At 46.7% G+C, this 19,329-nt stretch overlaps 1 protein-coding gene across 1 annotated transcript; it reads left to right on the top strand.

Annotated features, from left to right (window-relative positions):
- The first annotated feature begins 14,468 nt into the window (after positions 1–14,468).
- LOC116252780 (heat shock cognate 70 kDa protein-like) lies at positions 14,469–16,934 on the top strand. The gene has a single exon (XM_031627307.2). The coding sequence runs from the start codon at positions 14,754–14,756 to the stop codon at positions 16,728–16,730; it is 1,977 nt and encodes a 658-aa protein (XP_031483167.1). The 5' UTR covers positions 14,469–14,753; the 3' UTR covers positions 16,731–16,934.
- The last annotated feature ends 2,395 nt before the right edge of the window (positions 16,935–19,329 follow it).

Below are 19,329 nucleotides of genomic sequence, written 5' to 3' on the forward strand. Positions count from 1 at the left end.
TTCTCCTTCTATCGTTGGATCAGGGGAGGCAGATGTTCCTTCGGCCGATTGGGGAGAAGAAGAAAAGAGTATTGAGGACAGGAGGAGGACTGATGCTGTCGGATCAAAGAAAGACACCAGCCGTCGCTGGTCAATGGTGAGAAGAAATCAATCCGGCCACCGCCGGAAAGACAAGTAGACTTGGTTGAGAAGAAGATGGGATGAGAGAGAGAGTGACGCCCAAAGTGAAAATCAATTCATTCCTCATTCAAGCGTAATCCCAAAAAGCCCTAATTACAAAGCTTATATACATGAGAAGCGTCTCGGTTCACTTAGCTCCTAACCCGAGACGGTACAAAGAACTTAAAGTAAAACGATTCTAACACGTCTCAAATCGAAATGGTACAAAAGAGTAAATAAACATAAGCAAAAGGGCGCCTGTATTAGATCTGGTTGCGCCCGCTTTCTCTATGAATCTGGACCCTATGGGTCGCTTCTTGGGCTTGCACCCATCCTCAGCTGTACGCCATGCTGCGGCCTGCTGCTCACGGCTCTTCCTGCGAAGGCTAACCTCACAAGGCAACAAGGACATAAGCCTATCGAGTGGTAATCGGCGTGCCCAGCTGCTACTCATGCCACTGGTTGGCTCCGCTCTAGTGCTCTCGGCTATGCCTTCGACAGTCCTCGACGGTGCCAAAATTAGACATGTATCACAAACTAACGTTAAAAGAGAAAAATGATTTTGAATAAGAGGTTATACATGCATATCTTGCCTCTCAAAATGAGATATTTGGCAAGTGACCACTAAGCTTATGAATTATGATGATTTATAATTGGGTTCTTTTATGTAGAAAGATTGAAAACTATTTTTTAATCTCCTATACCAGTTTTAATCAACTAATTCAAGAATGCATGAATCGAAATGACACAAAATAGAAGAAAATAAGAGATTACTCAAGTTTGTTTGTCTATGATTTTGCCATGCAAGGGTGGATCACATTCATGAGAATGTATCTGTCCCTAATACACATTTAAATTTGCAACACATATAGATCACTCTCTCACCATGGAATTCACTCATGGTGGGGAGTTAAAAAATAGTTTAGGCTAGCTATTTTGAGAAGGACGTGGACTTGGGGCCCTTTTCAAAACATGATCCATGGTTTCTTTTTTTAGGAAAACCCATTTATAAATGCATCATGCATTGAAATGTACATTGATCATAGCTCTCTCAAGCTGGACATCATTTTCAGCTATGAATAAAAATGAAAAGAAACCCTCCCACGGATATAGAACTTGAAAAATAAATAGCAAGAAGCAAAAATAGATGGCGAACAAGTTAGAATCATCTACCTTATAGTCGGCCTTGATGCTTGGGGCTTCTCCTTGCTTGTTCTCTAAATTAATCAATTTTAAGCAATAACCTAATCTTGGATTCGAGCTCAAAAAAGCTAAAAGAAGAGAGTCTTCTTGCTGAAAATTGTGGGAATAAAGATAGTTTTCTTTGTAATAGAAATCCTAAACAAGAGTCCAATGAAGTACCCTAGCTTAGCAAATCTAGAAGCAAGGAATGGGTTGAAGAGAGAGAGAGAGAGAGAGAGAGAGAGAGAGAGAGCTTGGACGATGGCAGCTCTTTCTCTTCTTGGCTTCTTGTTGTCTTCTTCTTCTTCTTCTTTCTCTTGGCTGCAACTAAGGAAAAGAGAGAGACAAGATATGAAAATGAAAAAAACGTCCTTCCTTTGTGTGTTGTGGAACATGGTCAATTATCATTGGCCATGTCATTGGTGATGTTGATGCTCTCTCTCTCTCTCTCTATGCATAATGCATACATACTTGTGTTTGTATGCGAACAATGATATTTCCTCGCTCGTATGTGTGTATATGCACAAAACATGGAAACAACTAATTATAGTCGTGAAACATTCTCTGTTCTTTAATTTAACTGAGGTTTGCCTACAAAACACCAGGCACGCTGTTCATTCAGTGCCGTCTATAGGCCCACACAAGTTGGGGACTGACGTGGTTTGGGTGGGTTGGGCTAATGCGAATGAAAACTAATCTCAAGCATATGAGGACACCAAGGACACAGAACATGCCATTTTTGTGCAAATTAGGCTCACCGTCCTTATATCACAAAGCACAATCCGTAGAATTGCTATCTGACTTTTTCGAATCTGATTTTTTTCTTTTTTTAATTTTTCTAGATAAAATCAAGTTGATCCTTGGTATATATTCCACTGTCAGTTTTCTAGTCACCTTCTGTCGTTCATTTTTTTCAATTCCAGTTTTCCATTCATTTTGGCTATCGCCGGTCAGAAACGCCGAATCTCTTGTTGCTCTAGTAACCTAGCTATAGTAGAGGCATTTTGATCAGTATTCAAGTTTGTTTACATAGTCTTTCCACCTTTAACTGCAGCAACTCACCTGTAAACAATATCATTAGTTTTTCCACCTTTAACTGCAGCAACTCACCTTAAACAATATCATTCCATATTTCTTTGTCTAAGTTCGACGAAAGAGAACATTTTTCTAGAATTAGGATTCCAAGCCACACCATACATTTTTCACCTGGAATACTTTTCTGGAAAACCTCACAATCAGGGACTTACATTGTTTTTCTGCAAAACGCAATCGAGGGCAATGTTTAGAAAAGAAAATCGGGTTTAATACACCTATACGCTCATGTTCAACTGGTGCATGTCACATCTATGATTTCAAATGCAATAGTTTATAGCCCTTGTGTCAAGTGCTTGCATCACTCTAATTGGATTGCAAATCATGCATAAAAAAGGGGCGCTTGATTACTTGAGATTTGAAGTCCATAGATATGATATGACATTCTTTCGTTAACAGTTGGAAAGATCGATAGTAAAATATATGATTCATCAAATGAGGAACCTTAATTCATGCCTAAGATTCATAATTGATATATTATTTTTTACGTTTTTGCATTGGGAAAAGGTTTAATCTAAAATCAACCGGGGGAAGTCTAAACTTAAATACATGAATCTCAAAATCCTGATGATCTTTGAACAGAGTAGTTCAGAGTGATATTGATACGGGCCAGCCCTCAAATTGGCCACAAGCGGCCACGGATGTGGCCGAGAGCAGTCACAGAGGACAAGAGGAATCCAATCTTCGGTTTGCTAGGGCTGAGCATAGTCAAGTTGACCCGAGCCTGGGTCAAGAGGGAGGAGAGGGAGGTGTGCAGCCATTGGATTCGCCCAAGGTTGAAGCATTGACTGAGCTTGGAGTTAGCACAGAGGGAGGTGAGGGAGGTAGTGCGATGACTCTAAGCGAGGCTTTAGAAGATCAAGGAGGTGGGTCAAGTCCGTTTCCAGTCGAGTCCAGCCTTAGTCTTGGTCAAACCCAAGTCCCTTAGGGTCAGTCTAGGGCGAACCTAGGCAGGCTTGGTCCAAGTCGAACCCAAGCATGCGCGGGCTAGAGGAGGACCCGGTTTGAAGGCGAGACATTAGGTCTCGAGTAGTTTATTTTCGCTATTTGCTTTGGTATTTGCTTTAGCGCCTTGTGTAAGTGTGAATTGCTTTAAGTTTTAGATCCGGATCCAATGTTTAGATCTGTTCCATTTCAGATACTATTTAAGCAATGTAAACATTTGATTTCGTATGCTTTTGAACAATTTGGAATGAAATTTGAGTAAGTTAGTGAAATTAGCTTCTCTCTCCTCTCCTCAAGTTCTCTCTTCTCCCCTATGCGAAATCTCTTCTCCTCCATGCCTTCTTCTCTCGACTGTAGTTCTGTAGCATAGGTTGAACAGCAGCCATTGCTGCAACACCTCGAGGTCAAGACCTTCAACCTGCGGCTTCTTCTTCTTCTCCTTGGTTTCTTTGCTCTTCTCCTCCACTCGGCCAAAGGTTGATCGGCTTTGGGAGTCTCCAAGTGCTCGGCGCAAGGTAGCTCTTCCTCCCGGTTTTTCCCCACTACAATCCAAGGCGTCCACGGTGCAACCGAGCTCTTCCACCAGCAAGGTTAATGGCGACGACTCCAGCAGGGCAGGTCTTCATTGTTCTAGGCGACTAGAAAGAAGAAGACATTCATCCACCCGTCGAGATCAAGAGGTAAGCGTCCTTAACGAGGAAGAAAAGGGGTGCAACGACGTTGCTATTCTTTGAAATCGGGTTCGGCTTAGAGAGGAGAAGTTTGCTGGAATTCCAGCCGGTGATCTCTTCCTTTCAACGGTGGAAACCAGTTTCAAAGCGTTCCTTACGAGTCACTCATTTTCCCCTTGATTAATTACGTAGATCTTTTGATTTCTTGCACAAAACCACCCCTTGAACCGTGGATTTGAAGTCAAAATCAGTCATGGTCCAATTCTGAAAATCTCGCCGAAAAGTACAGAAAAAGAAAAAGAAAAGGGCGTAAAAAAAAAGAAAAAGAAAAGAAAAGAAAAGAATAGAAAAGAATCAGCCCAAGAATGATTTAGAAAAAGTTGAAATCCGGCGAGAATTTCTAAATTCCGGCGCACATTTGGGCGTCCGGCCACCGCTGATACAATTCCGGCTAACATTTGGGGATTTTCCGGTGAACTCCGGCAGAAAACAGCAAGCCAAGACAGTCCCTTCTTGCTGTACTTGGCGGACTTCAGCTGCGTTAGGCGTTCTTGGTGAGAATTGGGAAAAACCGGCCAACATTTGGGGAAGAATTCCTACCGCCGGCGAGCTTGGGAAACCCTAGCCGATCTTCAATTTTGGTAAGTGATTATTCTTGCTCATTCTTTACCCTTCATCTTGACACATGGCACGATCTTGTTGAGTTAGAGAGTAGCTTGAGAGAGAGAGAAGCCAGCTCGTCATCCCCCTCCACTCTCTTTTCCACATTTGGTGGATCGCCCACCATTTGGTGAGAAGATCAAGGGGAAGATCGAGTAGCTAGGATTGATCTCCAATAGTGTAGGATCTAGCTCTTCCTCCTCCAGTCAAGTGTCCTTTCTAGAAGATTTTAGAAGTCTCTCCCCTCCAGCTCACCCTCCACCTCACCAACCGAATCCAGCTCACCACATTTGTTGCGCCACCTAGCTAGACACCTCACCACCTTTCCTATCCTCTCTCCTAACATCTAGGAGATAGCCTCTACTCACCCGCCACCTAGGCTCATCCCCTAGATACCAAATCTTCAGTCAAACCTAGCCCACACGTGAGTAACCTAGTCCACACGCCATTCCCATTTCCACACAGCCTAAACCCTAAACCTACCCTAGCTACATTGTAGGGATCCGCATTTTTGCCCTTTTTCCTCACCCGGTCAACTTAGGATTTGGAACACATGACCCCCTTTGCCTAACCTTCCATTGACCCAGCTCATTGGCCGCACCTAGCCCGGGCCCACCTGGTCCTCTCGGTCCAAGCTCACTCCCCTCCAACCCGACCTAGGTCAAGTTGCACCTAGTCGATTCCTACCTTAGCCCACAAGGGAGACCGCTCATGAGCACCCTTGGAGTCTAGGAATCGGCGGCTTGGCTAGTTCATTCCCTGCTGCATCCGGCCACTTCCGACGACCTCTGCTCCTTTTCCGGCCATTATTCCGGTGGACATTCCAGCTGGTCCCGTCCACATCCGGCGTTGGCAATTGAAGCTCCTAGGTGATAGTCGGCGAGCATCCCCTCATCGGTTTCATCCTTGGGCGCTTCTACCGCTCCGGCGAGTCTACTCCGGCCATCTCCGGTCAGCTCCGGCCACCTCCGGTCACCGCTGCTATTTTTTCGGTGACATTTTCCGGCGAAGAACCAGCAGGTCCCTCCTCCATCCAGCAACCTCCCAAGGTGCTCCTAGGCGTTCCCGGCGGGTACTACTTCACTTTCGGCCAGCCCTTTTGCCTTGGAGAGCGCTCGCATCATCCGTGGTGTGTTGGTTAGTGACTTTTGCTTCCGCACTTGCTTTAACTTTGCTTTGAGTCTTGTACTTAGATTGCTTGGCGTGAGTCTTAGCTCCCTCTAGGGTGATCTTGGGGGTAGGCGAGGCCTTTGGCTTCAGAGTCTGACCGGCCACGGGCGAGACCCTACCAATTTGGTATCAGAGCCTCCTTGGAGTTAGAGCACGACTCGAGCATCTTTTTCAGTGTTGATTTCAAGTTCAGTTTCAGTTTTAGATCAGATTTCCTGCTTTGATTTCTTGGATTTATTGGAATTGCCTTGCTTAATAGAAGTGGTTTGCATCAATTGTTAGCGTAGTTGCTTTTGAAATTGTATGGTTTGGGAACTTCGGCCTTCAACTATGGCCCGAAGGAAGCAAACAGAACAAGACTCTCTCGAAGTCGAGGGAGATGCATCGGTTCAAGAGGAGCAGCCTCAAACTGAGTTGGAAGTTCATTCCGTAGAGAAGATGGTTCACATTGAGAATGAAGTTCTGCAGATCCGGCGGGAGATGATGGATTACAAGAAAGAGCTGTCCAGGTTAAGAGAGCTCGATGAAATCAAGGAGATGATTCGAGCTCTGTCTTCGAATCAGGAGGCCAATCAAAGGTCCACACAAGAACCTCCTCCTCTTCCCCCTCCTAGACAGGATAAGGGAAAAGGGGTGTTGAGCGGACCACCTAGTGCCGATCCTACCCCTTGGCCGTTGCAGGCAGGACCGAGCAGGCCGCCTCCTACATGGCAGAATGAGCATGACCATCGAGGCCATCATTATGGGCCTAATAGAGATAATGACGGACATAATGGCCACCATGTGGACCACATGATCAATAATGGTGGGCATAATGGCCATCATAGAGGATACAATGGCAATCATGGAGGACAACAGCATTCCTCCTCGGACTACTTCAATCGTGAACCTCATGGACCGCAGGCCAGTCAGTACGGACCTAGATTTCCAGGGTCTCAATGGGAGCATGTGAACTCGGAAAGAAGGTGGGGTGATAGAATGGATCGTGACCCACCTATGTGGGAACATTCTAGAGATAGAGAGCCACCTAGATGGGATAACCATTGGGAACCCAGGAATGTGCAGAGGAACCAACCCAGGGTTCTTCAAGTGCGTATAGAGTTTCTCAGGTTCAATGGCAATGACCCTTTGGATTGGATCTTTCAGGTGGAAGAGTATTTCACTTGTCAGATGATTCCTAGGGAGGAATGGCTCCAGACTGCCACTCTTCATTTTGATGGTGAAGCAAGACGTTGGCTGAGATGGCTTAAGATTAAGGAACCCGTAGAGACTTGGGAAGAGTTCAGGGAAGCACTTACGCTTAGGTTTGGGGAGACCGCTTACGTGGACTATGACATCGAGCTTCGCAACTTGAAGCAGACCTCGACAGTCCAGGAGTATCAAGCTAGGTTTGAAAATCTAGCAAGCATGGTTGATTGGACTCACAAGGCGCTCATAGCCGCCTTCATGGGAGGTCTCAAAGAAGAAATTCAGATTGATGTTAGGGCGGAGCCGAACACCGAGTTGAGGAAGTGCTTTGCTAAAGCATGTTCCATTGAAGATAGGCAACGCAAGAAGCAAGCCCTCTACAAGTCGTGGAGAAATGTTCAGGTTGTTCGTCCCCAGCAGGCTCATCAGCAAAAGTTACTTCCTGCTCCACCAAAGAAGGAAGAAACTAAGCCAGTCTATAGGTCAAGAGCACCTCCACCCATGACGCGGGAAGAGCGTGAAGATATGATTAAGAACAAGAAGTGCTTTTGGTGTAAGGGAGATTGGAGTCCAACTCATCAGTGCAAGCATATCAGAGTCTACACCGTTTTGGAAAGAGATAATGAAGAAGAGGGGAAGGACCAGCCCCTAATTATTGAAGAAGTCTTTGAGCCCGAAACGGTAGAAGATCCTAAGAAGGAAGAGGAACCGCCACCTGAAGCTGAATGTCGGATAATGGACAACCCGGAGCGACCCGAATCTATGAAGGTCTTAGGGCGTATAGGTGACCGGCAAGTGCTTGTCTTGCTAGACTCAGGAGCCACCCACAACTTTATAGGTGACCACATAGCCGGCCAACTAGGATGCACTATGGAGGACCAACCAGAGCTTAGAGTTTTAGTGGCCAACGGGGACATACTTTTATGTACCCGTAAGTGTACAAACGTAGAGCTTACCCTGCAGAAGGTCCCCTTTAAAGTGGATCTACTGGTTGTTCCTATCCCGAGTGTAGACATCATCCTTGGAGTCAAGTGGCTGACAACCTTAGGCCGTATCTGATGGGACTTCTCTACCATGGAGTTGTGCCTCCCTAAGGAGGGTGGCAAGGAAGGCGTAGTGCTTAGGGCCATAGATCCTAGTCTAGAACCTAGAGCAGCTTTGAGAGCCTTAGTGACTCAAAAATCTGCAGCTTGGTTAGTGGCCGTAGCAGAGGAGATAGCTTCTGATCAGGATCAGAAGGAGGTAATACCCAGTCCAGTTCAAGAGGTGTTGGAGGAGTTTGACGACATCTTCGAGGAACCCAAGGGGCTCCCACCTCAACGAACTTATGATCATAGGATAGTGTTAGCCAACGGCACTGAGCCCGTTAATGTCCGCCCATACAGATATGGGTATGCCCAAAAATCAGAAATAGAAAAGTTAGTAAAAGAGATGCGAGAGAGCAACATCATTAGACCTAGCTCTAGTCCCTTTTCTTCTTCAGTCCTTCTGGTTAAGAAAAAAGACAACACCTGGAGATTCTGTGTAGATTACAGGGCTTTGAATGAAGCAACTGTAAAAGATAGGCACCCTATTCCTGTGATAAATGAGTTATTAGATGAATTATCAGGAGCGCGTGTCTTTTCGAAGTTAGATCTCAGGTCAGGATACAACCAGATTAGAATGTATGAGGAGGATATCTCGAAGACAGCATTCAGGACCCATGATGGTCATTATGAGTTCTTGGTTATGCCATTTGGGCTGACCAATGCACCGGCGACCTTTCAAAGGTGTATGAACGACGTGTTTCGTGAATTTCTCCGAGACTTCGTTTTGGTGTTTTTCGATGACATTCTGGTGTATAGTCAGAGCATGGAGCAGCATATCGAGCATCTTCGCATCGTTTTGAAGGTTTTGAGAGAACATACCCTGTTTGCCAAGATGTCCAAGTGTAGTTTTGGACAGACTTCTATCGGGTATCTTGGGCATATTGTGTCTTATGATGGCGTCAGAGCAGATCCTGAGAAGCTCCAAGCGATGGAGCAATGGCCGCTACCGAAGGACCCCCGGGGAATGAGGGGATTCTTGGGACTAACTGGATATTATCGTCGCTTTATCAAAGGGTATGGACTGATAGCCTCTCCTCTCACTCACATGTTGAAGAAGGGTGAGTTCACGTGGAATACAGCTAAAGAGGCTTTTGTTAAGCTCAAGGCAGCAATGATGAGCGCACCAGTTTTGGCTCTACCAGATTTCACCAAAGACTTTGTCATTGAGACGGATGCAAGTGATGTGGGCATTGGTGCAGTTCTTAGTCAAGAAGGCCATCCTATAGCTTTCATGTCTAAGGCCCTGACCAGCAGGGCTAAACCCTTGTCCACATACGAAAAGGAGTTGTTGGCAATTGTCATGGCAGTTGATAAATGGAGGCCGTATCTGATAGGGAGAAGATTTGTGGTACGGACTGACCACAGCAGCTTGAGATATATGGTAAAGCAGCGCGTCTCTACCCCGACACAACAAAGATGGTTAGCCAAACTTCTTGGCTATGATTTTACTATTGAGTACAAGAAGGGGACTGAGAACTCTGCAGCAGACTCCTTATCTCGTGTGCCAGAGCAACTGAAGACTCTCTCTGTGATAGGCACAGACCTATGGGAGAGAATCATTGAAGAGCAGAATCAAGAGTTGAATCTGAGGCTTCTCAAGCAGACTACCCGCCAGAATCCGGGGTCCATCCCCAATTACACTCTTAAGGGAGAGATGCTTTGCAAGAAGGGGAGAGCGTTGGTCCCCAAGGACTCAGGTCTTAAGCAGGAATTGCTTAAGCATTTTCATGATTCTAGTGCTGCCGGTCACAAGGGTGTGGCCAAGACCATGGGAAGGATTAAGGCTCAATTTTGGTGGGATGGCATGAAGTCGGACGTTAGGGGTTATGTGAAGGCATGCCCCATATGCCAAAGGGAAAAGTATGAGGCGACCAAGCCTCCAGGGCACTTGAACCCTCTTCCCATTCCTGACAAGCCTTGGGAAGATGTATCTATGGACTTCATAGATGCGATGCCCAGATCAGAGGGCAAGGAAGCAGTTTTGGTAGTGGTAGATAGATTAACAAAGTATAGTCACTTTGTGGCTTTACCTAAAAACTACCACGGACCAATGGTAGCAGGCGTGTACCAAGATCACATCGGGAAGCTTCATGGTATGCCACAAACTATCGTTTGTGATCGGGACTCGATCTTCATGAGCGCTTTATGGAGAGAGTACATGAAGATGGCAAGGACAGTAATTAACTTCAGCACTGCTCATCATCCTCAGACTGATGGGCAGAGTGAGGTAGTCAATAGGACTTTGGAGACCTATTTGAGGTGTTTTGCTGGCGAGAGGCCCAACACTTGGGTTAAATTTTTGTCATGGGCTGAGTGGACATATAACACCAGTCTACATTCGGGCACTGGCATGACACCCTATGAGGCATTATATGGATATCCTCCAGCTACAATTCCGAGGTATGAAGTGAACACTGCTAGAGAGGATGAAGTGGACTGCACTTTGAGAAATCGCGATGAGATCCTTGCCACTTTAAAGAAGAATATCGAGAGAGCTCAAGCCAGGATGAAAAAAGCCCATGATAAAGGGCGCAAAGATAGAAAGTTTGAGGTGGGAGACATGGTTTGGTTGAAAAGATTGCCCATGAGACAAAAATCATTATTGGGGCAACCCTATTCGAAGCTCCTACCAAATCAGAGTTCTGCAAAAGATTGGGAAGGCAGCGTATCAAATAGCATTACCACCTACAGCACTTGTGCATCCGGTTTTTCATGTGTCTCGATTGAAGCCACACCACAGGCCAGTTCCTGAACAGCAAGAACCTTTACCTGATGTAGCACCTAGACCGTATCGTATCTTGAAGCACAGGTGGGTTACTCGTAATGGCAGGCCTCGTCATGAGGTTATGATTGAATGGGAAGGAGTCGATGGTGGCACTTCGTGGGAATTGCTTGAGAAGATTAAGCTGCAGTTTCCTACAGGAGCTTGGGGACAAGCTCCATCTCAGGAGGATGGATCTGATACGGGCCAGCCCTCAAATTGACCACAAGCGGCCACGGATGTGGCCGAGAGCAGTCACAGAGGACAAGAGGAATCCAATCTTCGGTTTGCTAGGGCTGAGCATAGTCAAGTTGACCCGAGCCTGGGTCAAGAGGGAGGAGAGGGAGGTGTGCAGCCATTGGATTCGCCCAAGGTTGAAGCGTTGACTGAGCTTGGAGTTAGCACAGAGGGAGGTGAGGGAGGTAGTGCGATGGCTCTAAGCGAGGCTTTAGAAGATCAAGGAGGTGGGTCAAGTCCGTTTCCAGTCGAGTCCAGCCTTAGTCTTGGTCAAACCCGAGTCCCTTAGGGTCAGTCTAGGGCGAACCTAGGCAGGCTTGGTCCAAGTCGAACCCAAGCATGCGTGGGCTAGAGGAGGACCCGGTTTGAAGGCGAGACATTAGGTCTCGAGTAGTTTATTTTCGCTATTTGCTTTGGTATTTGCTTTAGCGCCTTGTGTAAGTGTGAATTGCTTTAAGTTTTAGATCCGGATCCAATGTTTAGATCTGTTCCATTTCAGATACTATTTAAGCAATGTAAACATTTGATTTCGTATGCTTTTGAACAATTTGGAATGAAATTTGAGTAAGTTAGTGAAATTAGCTTCTCTCTCCTCTCCTCAAGTTCTCTCTTCTCCCCTATGCGAAATCTCTTCTCCTCCATGCCTTCTTCTCTCGACTGTAGTTCTGTAGCATAGGTAGAACAGCAGCCATTGCTGCAACACCTCGAGGTCAAGACCTTCAACCCGCGGCTTCTTCTTCTTCTCCTTGGTTTCTTTGCTCTTCTCCTCCACTCGGCCAAAGGTTGATCGGCTTTGGGAGTCTCCAAGTGCTCGGCGCAAGGTAGCTCTTCCTCCCGGTTTTTCCCCACTACAATCCAAGGCGTCCACGGTGCAACCGAGCTCTTCCACCAGCAAGGTTAATGGCCACGACTCTAGCAGGGCAGGTCTTCATTGTTCTAGGCGACTAGAAAGAAGAAGACATTCATCCACTCGTCGAGATCAAGAGGTAAGCGTCCTTAACGAGGAAGAAAAGGGGTGCAACGACGTTGCTATTCTTTGAAATCGGGTTCGGCTTAGAGAGGAGAAGTTTGCTGGAATTCCAGTCGGTGATCTCTTCCTTTCAACGGTGGAAACCAGTTTCAAAGCGTTCCTTACGAGTCTCTCATTTTCCCCTTGATTAATTACGTAGATCTTTTGATTTCTTGCACAAAACCACCCCTTGAACCGTGGATTTGAAGTCAAAATCAGTCACGGTCCAATTCTGAAAATCTCACCGGAAAGTACAGAAAAAGAAAAAAAAAAGGCGTAAAAAAAAGAAAAAGAAAAGAAAAGAAAAGAATAGAAAAGAATCAGCCCAAGAATGATTTAGAAAAAGTTGAAATCCGGCGAGAATTTCCAAATTCCGGCGCACATTTGGGCGTCCGGCCACCGCTGCTACAATTCCGACTAACATTTGGGGATTTTCTGGCGAACTCCGGTAGAAAACAGCAAGCCAAGACAGTCTCTTCTTGCTGTACTTGGCGGACTTCAGCTGCGTTAGGCGTTCTTGGTGAGAATTGGAAAAAACCGGCCAACATTTGGGGAAGAATTTCTACCGCCGACGAGCTTGGGAAACCCTAGCCGATCTTCAATTTTGGTAAGTGATTCTTCTTGCTCATTCTTTACCCTTCATCTTGACACATGGCACGATCTTGTTGAGTTAGAGAGTAGCTTGAGAGAGAGAAGCCAGCTCGTCATCCCCCTCCACTCTCTTTTCCACATTTGGTGGATCGCCCACCATTTGGTGAGAAGATCAAGGGGAAGATCGAGTAGCTAGGATTGATCTCCAATAGTGTAGGATCTAGCTCTTCCTCCTCCAGTCAAGTGTCCTTTCTAGAAGATTTTAGAAGTCTCTCCCCTCCAGCTCGCCCTCCACCTCACCAACCGAATCCAGCTCACCACATTTGTTGCGCCACCTAGCTAGACACCTCACCACCTTTCCTATCCTCTCTCCTAACATCTAGGAGATAGCCTCTACTCACCCGCCACCTAGGCTCATCCCCTAGATACCAAATCTTCAGTCAAACCTAACCCACACGTGAGTAACCTAGTCCACACGCCATTCCCATTTCCACACAGCCTAAACCCTAAACCTACCCTAGCTACATTGTAGGGATCCGCATTTTTGCCCTTTTTCCTCACCCGGTCAACTTAGGATTTGGAACACATGACCCCCTTTGCCTAACCTTCCATTGACCCAGCTCATTGGCCGCACCTAGCCCGGGCCCACCTGGTCCTCTCGGTCCAAGCTCACTCCCCTCCAACCCGACCTAGGTCAAGTCGCACCTAGTCGATTCCTACCTTAGCCCACAAGGGAGACCACTCATGAGCACCCTTGGAGTTTAGGAATCGGCGGCTTGGTTAGTTCATTCCCTGCTGCATCCGGCCACTTCCGGCGACCTCTGCTCCTTTTCCGGCCATTATTCCGGTGGACATTCCAACTGGTCCCGTCCACATCCGGCGTTGCCAATTGAAGCTCCTAGGTGATAGTCGGCGAGCATCCCCTCATCGGTTTCATCCTTGGGCGCTTCTACCGCTCCGGCGAGTCTACTCCGGCCATCTCCGGTCAGCTCCGGCCACCTCCGGTCACCGCTGGTATTTTTTCGGTGACATTTTCCGGCGAAGAACCAGCAGGTCCCTCCTCCATCCAGCAACCTCCCAAGGTGCTCCTAGGCGTTCCCGGCGGGTACTACTTCACTTCCGGCCAGCCCTTTTGCCTTGGAGAGCGCTCGCATCATCCGTAGTGTGTTGGTTAGTGACTTTTGCTTCCGCACTTGCTTTAACTTTGCTTTGAGTCTTGTACTTAGATTGCTTGGCGTGAGTCTTAGCTCCCTCTAAGGTGATCTTGGGGGTAGGCGAGGCCTTTGGCTTCGGAGTCTGACCGGCCACGGGCGAGACCCTACCAGATACTGACCTGGCTCAGACATGGCTCACATCCAGCGCCTAATCGCTTGTTGCCGTGGTGGGTTCTGTGAGTATGTAGAGCGGCCCACGCCCGCTTGATCTGAATTGCGATACAAAATCCAAAATGATCTGGTCTAGAAGATCCAAACTGAATTCTAAATGTTAGATCAGAGTTGAAGTCGGTCCCGGCCACTACCCAGCGAACGCTATTGCACCCTGGCGGGCCACGACACCTGGTGGCAGCGACCGCCGATTGGGACCCACCAGCAGAAACCGTCAAGATGGCACGATCGTGATTAAAACAAAAGCTGGCCCTTAAAGCCTAAACTAGCGGTCCGCCGGTCCCCTGCTTCCCTCTCGAACCCTCTCGTGTCTTCCAGTGGAAACTCGATCCCTCTTACTCCGTTGACTCTCCGGCCGTTTCTTTCTTCTTCGATCAGTTTCTGGACTTCTCTCCTTCCTTCCGCTCTCCCCTTTATAAATGGATCCATGTTCCAGCGTTTGTCATCGATTCGAAAATCATCCCCAGGCAAACCGAGAAAGAAGAAAAAGCGATTCCGCAATCCCTCTTTTCTTTTCTTTACAGCGGTGCGAATTCCACTGTTCGCTTCTCTTCCTCTATTGTTCTCTCATTCCCTTCAAGCTTCTGCTTCTGTTTGAGTTTCGACGTTGAAGACATGGCCGCCAAGGAAGGCAAGGCGATAGGCATCGACCTCGGCACCACCTACAGTTGCGTGGGAGTGTGGCAGCACGACCGCGTGGAGATCATCGCCAACGACCAGGGAAATCGCACCACACCTTCCTATGTCGCCTTCACCGACACCGAGCGTCTCATCGGCGACGCCGCCAAGAACCAGGTCGCCATGAATCCTGCGAACACCGTCTTCGATGCTAAACGCCTCATCGGCCGCCGGTTCAGCGACCCCACGGTTCAGAGCGATATGAGGCACTGGCCCTTTAGGGTCATCCCTGGCCCCGGAGATAAGCCTATGATCGTCGTCCAGTACAAGGGCGAGGAGAAGCAGTTCGCGGCAGAGGAGATCTCCTCCATGGTGCTCGTCAAGATGAAGGAGATCGCTGAGGCGTACTTGGGCACCACGGTCAAGAACGCCGTGATTACCGTCCCTGCCTACTTCAATGACTCGCAGAGGCAGGCCACCAAGGACGCCGGAGCCATCTCCGGGCTCAACGTGATGCGGATAATCAATGAGCCCACTGCCGCGGCCATCGCCTACGGGCTCGATAAGAAGGCCGGCCGCAGCGGCGAGAAGAACGTGCTCATCTTCGACCTTGGTGGCGGCACCTTCGATGTGTCGCTCCTGACCATAGAGGAGGGAATCTTCGAGGTGAAGGCCACGGCTGGGGACACCCATTTGGGCGGTGAGGACTTCGACAACCGCATGGTGAACCACTTTGTGCAGGAGTTCAAAAGGAAGCACAAGAAGGACATCACCGGCAATGCGAGGGCACTCCGGCGGTTGCGCACTGCCTGCGAGAGGGCGAAGCGGACGCTCTCGTCCACGGCTCAGACGACCATTGAGATTGACTCTCTGTACGAGGGGATTGACTTCTACGCGACGATCACGAGGGCGAGGTTCGAGGAGCTTAATATGGACCTGTTCAGGAAGTGCATGGAACCCGTCGAAAAGTGCCTGCGTGACGCCAAGATCGACAAGTCCTCCGTCCATGATGTCGTGCTTGTCGGGGGATCCACCAGGATACCCAAGGTTCAGCAGCTGCTGCAAGATTTCTTCAATGGGAAGGAGCTCTGCAAGAGCATCAATCCCGATGAAGCCGTCGCCTACGGCGCTGCCGTCCAGGCGGCCATCTTGAGCGGTGAGGGCAACGAGAAGGTGCAGGACCTGCTCCTCCTCGACGTCACGCCGCTCAGCCTGGGTCTCGAGACTGCCGGCGGAGTCATGACGGTGCTCATCCCGCGCAACACCACCATCCCCACCAAGAAGGAACAGATCTTCTCCACCTACTCTGACAACCAGCCGGCTGTCCTGATTCAGGTGTATGAAGGGGAGCGGGCGAGGACCAAGGACAACAATCTGCTCGGGAAATTCGAGCTCTCCGGTATCCCGCCGGCGCCGAGGGGCGTCCCCCAGATCAACGTCTGTTTCGACATTGACGCCAACGGAATCCTGAATGTCTCCGCCGAAGACAAAACGGCTGGGGTGAAGAATAAGATCACCATCACAAACGACAAGGGAAGGTTGAGCAAGGAGGACATCGAAAAGATGGTGAAGGAAGCGGAGAGGTACAAGGCGGAGGACGAGGAGGTGAAGAAGAAGGTGGAGGCGAAGAATGCCCTTGAGAACTACGCCTACAACATGAGGAACACGGTGAGGGACGAGAAGTTCGCCGGTAAGTTAGATCCGGCGGACAAGCAGAAGATCGAGGGCGCGGTGGATGCGGCGATCCACTGGTTGGACAGCAACCAACTGGCGGAGGTCGATGAGTTCGAGGACAAGCTCAAGGGTCTGGAAGCCACCTGCAACCCCATAATCGCTAAGATGTATCAAGGTGGTGGTGCTGACGGTGGTGCTGGCTTCGATGCAGAAGGAGGGATGCCCGGCCGCAGCGGCTTCGGTGCCGGTGACAATGGCGGAACGTCTGGCGCTGGTCCCAAAATTGAGGAAGTTGACTGAGCGTCTAGTCTTTTTATGTGCTAGGATCTTTTCTGCGATAGGCTTGTAAGATGGGGTTTATTTTGTTTGATGTTTGTTTGGGCCTTAGTCTTCCTCAGATGGGCAGGCTCATTTTTCGGCAACCTGTAGCCAGCCCTTATATTCCTCGGTCATGTAGTTGTGTATATTGGTAGATTGGAATGCAATTTTAAGAGGTTAGATGCATGTATGAAAACGAGAACATAAATAAACATGAATGAACCACCTATGATGTTCCAAATGACGGATTTTGGGAACCACAATACATAAGCATGTTAGACGTGTAAGTATCTTACACAATGGTACATACATGATTTTAGTTTACGATGATGTTTATGGGCAAACAAATCTATCTACATCTTATATCATGAAATTTTAGAACGAAGGCCAAACGACTTAGGGACATATTGATCATGCATGAAAAGCATTCTTAGGTGCTGACAAGACCTAAATAACGCATGACAAGAAATGAGCATGGATATATGCCTAAATTTAATGTAACATAACATGAAATGAAGCCTACCTGAACACCCCGTGAAATCACATGAGAGCCACCTGGAGGACACCTGATCCAGGGATGACACGTTAAAAAACCGGCCCAAAAGCGAAAATCAAGGTGAATGTGACAATGTTCTACTTTTATGTTACATTTGGAATATAGGATTTAGGGAATGTGGAGATGTTTGAAAATAAATACACAACAAACAAGGATTTTTGTGAAAATTGAGGTCAACCTTCGTAGCAACCACATTCGAGTGATTGGCGCCAGGAAACTTACGTTCGAAGCTAAGGGGCAGGCCACCTGCTCAAAATTACCATCCTGAAAGATTAGGACTGTAACACGTGATCCGTAGACATAACGAATACCTTGGAAAACCTATCAAACGAACTCTGATGAGACTAAAAACTGGTGTGACCTTTCCCCGTATACTAAAAAACATTTTCCAAGTTTTTGTTTGAAGAAAGTATTCATAGGCACAAAAAGAGAGTAGACAACCTGTGTCAGAAATACAGCTTACTGCTGTAAAATTGCAGCAATCTTACTTGCAGCCATCTTTGGGATGAAGTAAGCTGGGACGAATGGATGTGAATTCTCCTAAAATTTGGGACCTGGCCTTTATCATCAGGAAAACAAATTTCCTTTTACAGATTCGGAAAGGGGTTCCTAGGCTAGGGAGATACGATGCTATAAATAATATGCAGAAAACAAGTCACTCAAGAACATAACTTTATAGGAGGCTAACAAAGAAGGGGGTTCAAATTTTACAACACGATTATGAGTTCAATTACTTTGGCATCATTTATCCATGAAAAATGAATGTTATTGAATCAAGAAGCATGTAGAATCACTTTTAGGTTTCATTTGAGATGCAAAGAGACCTTTCTAAAAGTTGTAATATGTTATAGACATGCTACGATTTTGAGCAGAGAACAGATTTCGAAAATCAGGATGGATGGAGGGGTTAGACACCATGCATTCATGTAAAATTTGTTGTAGACAAACTAGACACCCATAGGGGACAGCAGGATTTTACAGAATTGAAAAATGAACTCCGGACTTTGAGTTACTGAGTTCCTAAGTTGGCAGCAATTACGACACTGATTTCTGCAAACTGAATTTTGCAGAAAACCAGTTTCTGTAATTTGGCAAACGAGGGATTAAATCATCATGGAATGCCATGAAATTTGGTGGGCATGAAGTAGACACATGTGAATAATTAAATGCTTTTACAGTTCATCAAGATCACATGGTTTGGGAGAACTAAAACGACAAAGTAAGGCCAAAAACTAAAATTTCAGAAAACAGAATTCTAGGTGAACTAAACAACCTAGGTACCAAACTTCTAGAATCTAACTTAGATCTAGGTTCTTCCATGTCCTAAACATTGGAACTATTGCATGAAATGCGTGCAACATCTAGTATGCATGAAAAATGAAAGATTCAATGCATATCTATATGTAAGCTAGAATAATGTGCAATATGTTATGTAACAACCTAAATATCCAAAATGCAAAGGATGGATGCAATATGAATTTTAATGCATTGTAAACTTCAAATCTATCAAATAAAACGTGTCTAAGCTAGAATGAATAAAATAGGATGCAGGCAATCTGTAAAACACGTGATCACAAGCATAGTGACTTAATATGAAAAACCATCAACCAGAACACCTCAAACATGAAAGTCAAACACAACGTAACTTCTAATGCATGATTATCATTAAATTTAATGATTGGAATGAATTCAAACTGAAACTAATGAGAAAAACCAAAGAAATCAAAAAGGTTGCCCTATGCACAAAACCTTGGACTTGAAAATTGACACTCCTAAAAACACAAATATGAAATCACATTTCTAAAATGACATGTACCCTTAATTTTTGTAACTAAGCTAATCCCACACTGATCATGGCTCCAAGCTTATGAAAATAAGCATACAACTATGACAAATCCACGAAATTTAGACACTTTAGAATAAAACCTCCGGCTTTTACTTTGAGAGGGGAAATAATTTTACTTGGGTGGGAAATAATTTTACTTGGGTTACGCCAATCCTCTAGTGATCATGTCGTCAAATCCA

This window comes from Nymphaea colorata, chromosome 4, assembly GCF_008831285.2.
Source record: "Nymphaea colorata isolate Beijing-Zhang1983 chromosome 4, ASM883128v2, whole genome shotgun sequence".
In the NCBI taxonomy this organism is placed as follows: domain Eukaryota; kingdom Viridiplantae; phylum Streptophyta; class Magnoliopsida; order Nymphaeales; family Nymphaeaceae; genus Nymphaea; species Nymphaea colorata.

Coding starts and splice junctions, on each gene's coding strand:
- LOC116252780 (XM_031627307.2), top strand. CDS start 14,754: ATGGCCGCCAAGGAAGGCAAGGCGATAGGCATCGACCTCGGCACCACC.